The sequence below is a fragment of the Motacilla alba genome, chromosome 3 (genome assembly GCF_015832195.1).
Source record: "Motacilla alba alba isolate MOTALB_02 chromosome 3, Motacilla_alba_V1.0_pri, whole genome shotgun sequence".
NCBI lineage: Eukaryota > Metazoa > Chordata > Aves > Passeriformes > Motacillidae > Motacilla > Motacilla alba.
The window spans coordinates 39,763,440-39,774,640 of NC_052018.1; the positions used below are offsets into that span (position 1 = coordinate 39,763,440).

General features: G+C 36.2%; 1 protein-coding gene across 5 annotated transcripts in view; it reads left to right on the forward strand.

Moving 5' to 3' along the window:
* KLHL32 (kelch like family member 32) overlaps positions 1 to 11,201 on the forward strand; it is a 123,384-nt gene that overhangs the window by 18,550 nt on the left and 93,633 nt on the right. For all 5 annotated transcript variants that reach the window (XM_038131502.1, XM_038131501.1, XM_038131507.1 and 2 more), the window contains 2 exons: positions 8,417 to 8,499; positions 11,021 to 11,201. In XM_038131502.1, the coding sequence (XP_037987430.1) occupies positions 8,477 to 8,499; positions 11,021 to 11,201 (204 nt within the window). In that variant the 5' untranslated portion in view covers positions 8,417 to 8,476. The remainder of the gene's footprint in view (positions 1 to 8,416; positions 8,500 to 11,020) is intronic.

The window sequence follows — 11,201 nt, forward strand, 5'->3', positions numbered from 1 at the left end:
TAGACATTTTTTTCCTTCTGATTTCTGGCTTTGAAAGCACCCACTGGACACTGAGCTAGTATTTTACATGAATGTAATTATGCTGTAAGGGGGGAAAACCCCACTCTTTGAAATACTGTCACTGTCCTGGAAGTACAAGTTATATGGAAGTACAGTTCTGCCACCCTGTGGCTACTGAAGGCCATTCTTAGAAGGTACATGTTTACTTAACTGCTGGTAGTCACAGCCTTTTACTTTTAACTTCACAAATGCTATTTCACAGAGGACATTGAAGGGCTATTGCAGGCCCCATAGAGATGTATAAACTCTCTGTGCTTTTACTGAAATATATAAATAATTGTTCACTGGAAATGCCATGTAGACACATAACTGATCACCTCAGTTATGCAAGACTATACACTATTAAGAAATCACATTTTTCTTGGTATTTTTATGTGTTTTTTAATGTTTCAGTCTTAGATATTTAAAGTTCATGTGGCCCAACTGTCAAGATTGTAGACTACAGTACTGTATATTCCTATCTGGTGTGGTCTATATGCAGATTTGAAGTAGTTTCAAAAACATGTTTATGTATTTTTGACTCTTAATACTCTAGAAAAGCGTAATTGTTGTGTTCAATAAAAGCATCTTGATGGTTGTGAAAGTTAAAAATCTAAGGCTTATCTGAGTGAGGTTGACACCATTTCCGACCACACCTCACTATTCTATGTCCCTTTCCATGTTTGTTTCTAGGGAGTTTTGTTTCTATCAGGAGAAATAATTATGATCTTTCTAGTTAAATTTCTGTTGCATTCCACTATAAAACATTCTGACTTGCTTTAGAGAAACCTTCCACATTTGTAGACCTATTAGAGCAGATCCAGAGGAGGGCCACAAGATGATCAGAAGGATGGAGCACCTTTCCTGTGAAGGCAGGCTGAGAGCAATGAGAAGACAAAGCTTTGGGAAGACCTTCTAGCAGCCTTCCAATACCTAAATGAGGCTTGTTAAGAGGGTGGGAGAGGGGCTTCTTACAAGAGCATGTGGTAACAGGACAAGGTACAAGGGGAAGAAGGTTTTAAACTGCAAGAGAGCAGGTTTAGTTTAGATACTAGGAAGAAATTCTTTACTCAGAAGGTGGTGAAGCACTGGAACAGGTTGCCTAGAGAAGTTCTGGTTGCCCATGCCTGGAAGTGTTCAAGACCAGGCTGGATGGGGCCCTGAGCAAACTGGTCTAGAGAGTGGCATCCCTGTCCCTGGCAGGTGGTTGGGACCTAGATGATTTTTAAGATATCTTCCAACCCAAACCATTCTATGATTTTGCAACAAACATGACAAATTTTCTAAAAAAAGAACAGGGTTCTTGGGTTTCTTATCTAATTAAAATGCAAATCAAATTCCAAAATAACATTCAATTACAAACTAATAAAGTCACTCTGTCTTTTATTTCCTTTTTATAAGGTCTAGAGGAAAAATCTTGAAAGCATAATTTTGCAAAGTTATAAAGATTTTGGTTTATACCAGAAGCAGAATACCTTAAAATTGACCAGAGACCTTTTGGCTTGTCCCTTATAACAACTGTGAACTCAGTGTGTGGATTAGATAATTCATTTTGAGATTCCTTTGCATATTTGTTGCCTAACTTTCAGAAATATGAGAAAATAAGTTCATAGAAAAATAGAATAGATTGGGTTGGAACAGACCCTTGAAGGTCATCTAGTTCTGTCACCTGCCATGAGCTGAGATTTCTTCAATGTGATCATGATCAAGCTGTAATATTGTTCTCCCAGTCATGAGAAATGAATCTGGTGGAAGTTATGTCCTGCTCCTTTCAGCAGGTGAGTAATTAGTATCATAGCTTAAACGACAGCAACAGTGAGTGCTCTGAAAAGCTAAGATGATAGTGCATGAAGGTATGTTACTACAGTTGTATAAAACTGTCATCCTTTTTCAAATGAAATGAGTGAAACTGTGTGCACACATCCTGGAAGCAAACCTTGTCTTCAAAATCATCAGACTTCATTTGTGTAGTTTCCCGTTGAGTTACGTGATTGTCTGTGGTTTTATAACTGGAATGCAACAACCTCTTACTCAGGTGGTAGTTTAGGTAAAATATGCCTTAAGTTACACAGCTAACCATGAGCCTGGCTTTTTTTTTTATCAGATTGTGTATTCAGAAAAAATCTTCCAAATGCTGATATATTGAGATATGTAGACGATACAATGCCACAAAGAAGATATAAAGACATAAAAAGGTTTTTCTACTCATACAGCCTTCAGCCTTGTTATTTCATTTTATATTTTTGTTGTTTAAGATCTTAATTATTCTGTGAAGTCAGATGGTAACTTGGTAGTAATAGAAAATAAACCTCATTATTCTAATTGACTATAGCTGATGGCCTGAAGATAGCAATGACCTTTCCAGTCTCACAAGAAAATAGTTTGTAATTAATCAGAAGACTGTAACAGTTTGAATTTTTTGTGGTTTATTTTATATTTATTTTGCTGAATTTTTTCTTGAGGTGTTTTGGCTGATTTCTGTTTTCCCAAACAAGTCCAGGTTTTCAGGTTTTTTATTCCCTTAATTTTGTAATTTACATTAAATGCAAGGGGTTTTTCAGTACTATGAAAGCCTTTTCTTTAAATTCACTGTATTGAGGCACAGCTTGAGCTTAGTTGAGCAACTTGTGTTTGAGCTGAGTGATGATTTCACTGACATTATTGGGTAGTGGTAGAGTTTTTCTCACACTCGACATTCTTGAACATTTTTTATGGAATGAGAAAAATACTTCAATTCTCAAAGACCTCAGTGAAAAGAGGAAGAAGTGTTGTCTCCCAGACATGTGAGAAAAGTGTGTTAATATACTCAGAAGAGCAGGTTTGCAGTTGAACTTTAAATCTGTTTCTGGGTGTTTTCCTTTTGACTTATTAAATTAATCTGGCAGAGATGTGATTTAAAAAAGTAGAAGACAATGTTGTCTGTTATTTTCTCTGAATAGTAAACCCATAGTTTTGTTTCTAAAGATACTCTGAGAGAAAGTGGAGTATGACTTGAAAGGATGGTTTATTTTGACTTAGTAAAACCACAGGCAGAAGCAGAAGCTGCTGTGAATAAGGAGCCAAGCTAGAACAGAGAATTGCCATGGGTAAATCTTAATGGTCTAGTTCTGTATCCATGGCAGCCTCTGTCGGGATGTGCTCTGATGCCATTCTGGAATGAAATTAATATAGTGTACTTCTGTTAGCTTCTAAATGTTGTATTTTCTTTTTTTAAAAAAGGCCAAATTTAAACCTTTTTTGGAGCCGTCAAAGTGAAAATACCATTTCATTGCATACAAATGCTTTATCTTCATGACTTATCCAGTTGATTCAAAATTTTACTTTTTTGCAAGAAAGAGCTCATGGTCCCTTTAGTTTGTCCATGCATTTAACTTGAAGTGGTGTGGGTTTAAGTGGAAGTGTTTTTCAATACTTAAAATACACACTTGGAAAAGGAGTGACTGGAGGGAAAGAAGATAACTAATTAAAGATAAATGCTTGAAAACACAAAATATCTTTTAAATTATTTATATATTCAGTATTTTTAGTCTTTTTAACCAGTTCTCGAACATGTGAATTTAAATAAATTTCTATGTAAAGTAGTTTGGCACACAGCAAATTTAATGTAAGTAATGTTGAGTTACTATTTTCCAACATAACAACAGTTGTAATTAAGAATGTTGGTAAATATATCAAAATGAAATATTGCTGTCTGAAAAGATACATTATCTGTACCCAGAGAAATGGAAAAAAAACCCCCACATTTAATGGGAAGTTTTATGAATCAACAGCTTTTTATGGTTACTGTAAAATGAAGTTTCAGAATGTAACTAAAAGCTACCTATGTGAAATGAGATTAAAATCTGTGTTTACATACTCAGCGTTTGGCTACATGGTTTGAGTGAGTTAAAATTAATTATTTGAAATATATTTTTGATAAAGCTGCATTGTTTGAAGTAATGTGGTAATCAATAAATGAGTAGCTTTCCCAATACAGAGTAAAAATTTAAAGGAGAAATTAAAGGGCTTTTCATACACTGGAGGACTTAAAAGGCAGAGCAGTACTTAATAATGCAGTGCCATTCCGTGAAGTTTAGTGGTAAACAGTAGATCTGCAACTTTATTTGTGATCCACTTGGTGAAAGTTGCCCTAAGTAGTCCCAGTGTACAGGACTCCACAGCTCCCAAAGTCTCACTGCCTCCTGTATTAAGAGATGTGTAGCAGGTCTCTCCAGAGAGGCAAGTTGTCTCCTGTCACTCGGTGAGTACCTCTGAAGCAGCCGGGGCCGTTTTGAGGAGCGCAGCTGTGGCTGCTTGAAGACATCCCCAGGGGTTCTTGGTACTTCTACCTCCATCCAAATGTGGATCATCACAAGAGCAGAGGTTGCATCTGGCTGCAGTGGAGATTTAGGTATGTTGGCTGCCTGGATCTCAGTGAAGAGTTCAAAAGATATTTAGCTCAAATTTTATGCTGCAGCTTTTCACAGTTAAGCTATTTTCATTATGTGGGATAAAAGGCACCAAATGCTCTGTAATTTTCCACCCTGTCTTTTAAAGCCATTCTGATCCTGGCCATGTTTGCAAGAGAACATTTCTTCTGTCTACAAAAGCATCTTTTAGTATCTCTTGAATCTTGTATTTAGCTGAACTCTGTGAAGTGATAGTTGCCTGTTGCCTGCACTTTGATTTTTCTCACTTTTTTATGTCAGTCTCGCCAAATATCTGAGGAGGGCAGAGTTTCACCTCTCCCACCACAGCTCAGTGTGTTACCTAGAACCATGGAGACAGTCAAGTGGGGTTTTTCTGACTCCTACATTGGTAACAGAACCCTTGCTTTCCCATAAACCTAGGCTGAGGCTCAGGGAATGGGAGTGGGATGGTTGAGTAACTCCTGCCTAAGAAGTAACTACCTTAGTAAAGAAAAGAGTACAAGCTTTTTGTCCAATGCTATTTTATTTTTGTATTAAGAACACATTTAAAATCAGAATTTTTAAATAATTTCATTTTTGACCTAACAGAAATAATACTTATATCATGTTTTGTAAGTGAGTTCACACTGAGTTGACTGTAACTCAGCCCTTATTTACTTAGAGCAAATGGGAAAATTATTGATAAAACCAATGAGGTGGTAATTATTTCATATAAGCTTGAATTATATGGAAAACCTGCATTGTTTTCAGGCATTATTAATAGATTGTCATTTCCATTATGAATATGCATTTTTACTAGTTTGCAAGACAAAGGAAGCTTAATTAGGCTGGAAGAAATGTTTCTTATGTATCCGGTATAAAATACAGAGCCTGTTTATGCAGAACAAGTTTTGTGATTATCTGGACTATGGTTTGGGCAACTCTGTAAAATCAGATATGTGAACTAGAAAAAAACCAAAAACTTAGTAATGTCAAGGGGGAGGAAATAGTGATTTTTGGGGCATTTAAGTTATTTTCAGAAAGTAGATTGAATATTAATTTTATTTTGATCTCCTACACCCTTCCCCCTTTAATCTAATCCATATTCCGGTGGCTTGTATTTTCAAGAATTAATCAGAAATGTGTACTCACCTTCAGTTTGTTTCTAAATGACACAAGAAAAACAAATAAACCCCCCCAAATAAACCCACCAAAAGGATGAGAAAAGGTGTAACTGAAATTCTTTCAATGCCTCATGTGTTCTGTGTAAACTAGGAAATGGTATTGGCTGCTCAAGATTAATTTAAATGAACAAGACTTTTTCTGGAAAAGGGAACATGCATTCTGCCAATAAGTACTTTTGGATACTAAACTACTTTGTCTAATATTTCCAAACCAGTGTTATATCTGATTAAAATAAAGGAAGAAATACTGCCTGCTTAGATGCTTTTTTTTTTTTTCAGTGATCTTTGAACAAATAATTCCTGAACTCCACTGGTAATTTAGATTAAAGAGGTGGCATAGCCTAACTGTGTAATGGATGTGGCAGAATGACACTGCATTCCAGGATTTCCTGAAAGTGCACAAAACCTACTGTTTATTTTGCTGTGTCATAACACTGTGACCAAAATATATCTAGAAAGACTGATGTTTCATCAGGCAAACAGAGCAAACACTGTTTTGGTCTATTAGTTTGTCATAATCATTTGCATGGACAGTGTGATTTCTTTCAAATTGCTTACCTTTGAAATCCTTAAGATACAATGTGTTTGCATAAGGAAACTACTGTGGAGGGTTTTTCTTTTTTCCATTTGGGAATGGTGCACCCTTCCCTAGCAAAATAATATGTTCTTCAGTGCTAGCTAGATCATTACTAGTTTTATTCATTTGCAAATTTTTAATTTTAGCACTTTTCTAGGATGTGAAAAAACTAATGGAGCAATAAGAAAATAAATTTTAGTTGTGAAATACTGTATTATTAGGAATTAGTGTTCATCACAAAATCATAAAGGGGGAAATAATATATTATTTTTAAAAAATGCTTTTTGGCAATTTTAGCATGTATCTCAAACCTAGGATGTAATGAGCTTTTTTTGTCTGGCCTATATTTTTCCTGTTAATTTCCAGCATTAAGGAGTATTTCACTATAACAGAAGGATTTAGGTGGATTTAAAGTTTTCCATTTAAACCAAAAGTCTTATCCTTAAGTTTATAAACTAATCTTTTAAACCGATTTGATTACTTAAAGTAGTTAAATAGAAAGACAATAGTATGTCTTAAACATTCTAATGCAAAGAATTTCCTTAGGTACCAATCACAGTTTATATAATGGAGATGTATCCAGCTGTCTGAAATCGAAATAAGCTCTTGGTGCAAATGATTTTAGAACTGTTCTGGCACAGTATATCTTTTCAACAGGTGGAAGTGCCTCCTTAATTTTTTTTTTTCCAGTAAGGATAAATAATTCTTTCAAATTTCCTGTTATTAAAAATGTTGAGCTGCCTTAATTCTGTATGGCTAAATAAAAGCAGTGCAGTATTGATTCAATGATTTACAGACTGTACTCTTGTACGTGGTGTACATTTAAGTGAGGCATGCAGTGCTGGAGCTTTGGAAGAGAGAAAGAAGGAGTGCTGAAGTTCAGGGAAGATTGATTTGTTAGGGTAAAACCACTAAATGCAGCATGGAACTGTTTGAATATTTTGCTAATTCTTTGATGCATGTACCTTAATTAGAAGGAATGCTTTTCCCTGCAGGTCTTCATCCTTCCTCTGTTTGCTCTCACTGCTGCTTGTGGTTTTTGTTTTTCTTTTTTTTCCCGTGTGTGGGCCAGAGAGTTTGGACCTCTTAAAGGCTGAATTTGTTCTCTACCAGTCTTTGGATGGTGTAGGATTTCCGAAGGGCAGACATCAGTATTGATGGATGGGTGTATACAAGAGCAGGTACATTGATCAGAAGTGGTTTTGCTTCCTTGGTTGACAATACCAACTTAATATGCTGTGTTTTTCTGTCTCTTGAAGGATAAGGTGAATTGTCTTAACAGAACTAGCATGGTGATTGTTGGTGGAGAGAGTGAAATGTTCGGAAGCCGCAATTGGAAAGCACTGCATACCGTTTGTTTAGCATCCCACTGAATCATCAGCATAAGTTCTCTATGACCTCACCCATCTGCTCAGAATTGCAGTCTTTTTGGAAAAGAGAGAAAAATATCGAAGTCTTGCCATTCTTCAGATTTTACTGAATTGTATTACTTCAATGTTACTGAGTTACGTTAAACAATCCACACATGGTTTAAATAAGCAGTCAAAGTAGGGTACTTTTCTTTTCTGACTATTCAGTTAAAACCTATTTTTTCTTTTATAATTCTTATATGAAGTTGAAATGTCTTGTCAGCTGTGTTGGCTGCTACACCAGTTAAAAATATGCTTTACAACCCTGTTTTCAATAACTTAGGTCTTTGGACACTTCTGCTGTTCTGTGTTTATTTATATGGTCACTTTAGTGTTTTGCCTTTTAAAAAAAGAGCTGTTATGTTTATAAAAATGATTGTACTATACTGCTTCTATTTGCCAGAATGATTATAGCATCATAGAGTCATTTAGGTTGGAAAAGACCCTTAGGATCATTGAACATAAAAACTGTGTTATCAGGGAAGTAAGTAAACACTAATACATACCTTTGGGTTATTCTTTGAAGAAATTTTGGTACAGTTACTTCCCTCCTCTCCGTTCTTTGGCTTTTTTGAAATTATATGTTTCTGAGTTTGTGGAAAGCATTCCACAAGGGCAGCAGGTGCAGGACATCCAGATGGCAGGGTGTGAATCTCTAAAAAAGACTAGAGGAAAGGCCACATTCCTTACAGAAAGACTGTACTCAAATCTAGACAGTGAAAGTTGCTTTTGAATTGCACATCCTGAAAGTATTGATCTTTAAGGCTGAGGCTGTGTATGCTTTGAATTTTAATGTTCCTCTCCATTCTCTTTTTCTAGCTGGAACACTCACAGCTTTCCCTGGAGGATTATAAGTTTTGATATTCAGAAGACTGAAGGATGCCATCTGAGAGGTGCCTGAGGTATAGTACTTGGTAGTGTGTAGGAAGTTATTAACATTTAGGATGATGTTTACCGAAGATTCAGTTAAGAAAGTAGAAATAAGTAAAACTACTAGTTTTGTTCATTAGATAGGATTTCACATTATTAAACACATATCCATGTTATAATCTGCAAAATATTACCTTGGTGTTGCTTCTTATCTCAGGCAAGGAAAACTGTGCCTGGGATTGATTGGAGGCCCACAGTCTCTTCATACCTTATCTTATTTATGCCTTAGTCTATACTTGGAATTTTTGATTGTGGAAGCAACTGGCATTTTTTGCATCTGGAATGGTGGCTGGTGATAATTTTGGGTCTCTGCAGTGTTCCACTGTTCCGGACATATTACTTTTCCAATTATGTGAAATGTCTTCCAAGATTCTCTCCAAATTAATCTTTCTGCCTTCCCTTCTGTCTCCTTACCAGTGTAGCCTTTCTCATTTGTTTGTACCACCCATTCTTGCAATACAGAATTTGTCATTTATAATTTAATTACTTTCTGGGAGCAGAGCACGGTTCTTTCAGACAGAACACTCTGCAGAATTTATTAACTGAATTGGTTTTCTGCAGAACTTTGCAGTAGTGTGATATGCTGGTGGTTCTGTTTTACAGAGTAGTTAACACTCTGATCTGGGAGCTCAGAAAACTCCCTGATATGACTGGGACACCTTATCATTCCAGTTTTGTTCCCCCTTCCCTGCCATGCTTCTGCAGTGGAAGAAGATCAGGACTTGCTTGCTTGTATAGCTATTGCATTTATCAACTGACAATAGCACTACAAATAATCAGTCATGTTATGTTTAATTATTCTATGTATTTTCATTCATAAATTCCAGTTAAATTGCCTTTCATGTGTATGCATTCTTCATATGTTGTTAGCACAAGGGTTACAGGCAATTGATTTTTCACTTTGGTCACTGACTTGAAAAATGGATTATGATAGAACTCAGTTTAAAATCCCAGTTATGTTCTCTATTGAATGAAATAGTCCTCTGGATGATGGTGAAAAAAGCCAAAGAAATGAAGGTCTTGATTTACAACAGTGGGAGAGAGGCTAATAAAAACAGAAGTAAAGAGAAACAATCTCAGGGTATCATTAATGTATTATACTTGCCCTAGTTTTAGTCACTTTGCTATAGAAATTACAGAAGAGAACTGTTAATAATTCTCTTGTGTTTAGCAAGTTAGATTTCTTGATAACTGTCATTTAGAATATGAGTAGGGTTCCACAAACAGAACAGCTGGAGAAAAAAGAATCATTTGAATGAGTCCTTTTGAAATGTATTTAGGGCATGTCCATATGTGCAACCTAAACTGTCAGAGAGGCAGTAAAATTCTGATACGCTCTGTTCCTGTGTTATTTCCCTTTGGCCAGTCTTCTTCTAGAAGTAATGTTTTAGGCATTGTCTTTCTAAAAGAGCAGCTTAGATTAGAGCAAACAGGCTGCAAGGCAGGTGTGCAGTAGTTTACAGGTGCCCGAAGTGCAGGAGTAGGATGGGCAGAGAAAGGAGAATATCACAGTCACACAGCTGCTGCATAGTTCATGTATGCAGTGAATTACATGACTGTGCCAGGGAGATGATGGGTTATTCACCCCTTTAAAAAAAAATCTTCACTTTGATTTATGCTGAGATGACTCTCTGTAAACTCACCTTCTATAAACACATATGTGGATTCTCTGGCAATTTAAATTGGTAGTCTCACAGAGCTCAAATCAATTGCATTGTTTTGTACCAAAGAGGATTTGCTGATATGTTTTGATTTGTTTCCATTTGCATCAACAGTTATCTTGTCTCTTCCTCTGTAGTAAAAGGAAGGAAGCTGCAAGCAGGCAGTCCTAGACTGGATTATATGTGAATCTTATATTCATACTTGGAAATATTCAGAGGTGGAGAAGATGTTGGCATTTTAAAATTGAGCAAACTTCCTCTCCCTTCCCCCAGCACAAAACAGACAATCAAAAACCACAACAACAATTAATAAATATGAATAGCCTGAAGTGGTCTGAAAACATTCAGTTTTCAGACTTAAACATTCAGCATCAGACTTAAACAGGCCACCTGAGACCATGAGGCATCATACTTTTTAGTAGAATTTCTTGCATGCATACATATACCCTCCTTTTCACCAGTGCTTCAGTTTGAACCACTTAAAGTTCTGGTGGTCCATTGACCTAAGCTCTCTCTTGTTCTCATTTAATCCTAAAATTAATTAGTGCTGGGTGTTCAGCTGACTTCTGTACAGGAAATGAGAAATCAGAACCATTGAGGTTTTTAAATTTGAGTATATAATCAGTTTTCATAATGCTTTGTTATATTGAGCTTTTCTTCTGATGTCTGTGCTATGTAAATATTTTTGCCTGACAGGGTTCATGACTTTTATGCTTTCCAAGAACTATCAAACTATCCTGTCTTGTTCTGTATTCCTGACAGAATGTGCTTGTTTTGTACTTTATTTTTTTTTTTTTAGTTTTGACAGAATTTTTCCCCTTTCCCCTCTCAGTGTTCAGGAAATGCTGACAGGTCAGAGGCTTTGTCAGTCTAGCTCCCACAACGATGCCGTCCTGGCAGCTCTGAACCAACAAAGAAGTGATGGCATTCTTTGTGATATTACCCTTATTGCTGAAGAGCAGAAATTCCATGCACATAAAGCAGTCCTGGCAGCCTGCAGTGACTACTTCCGA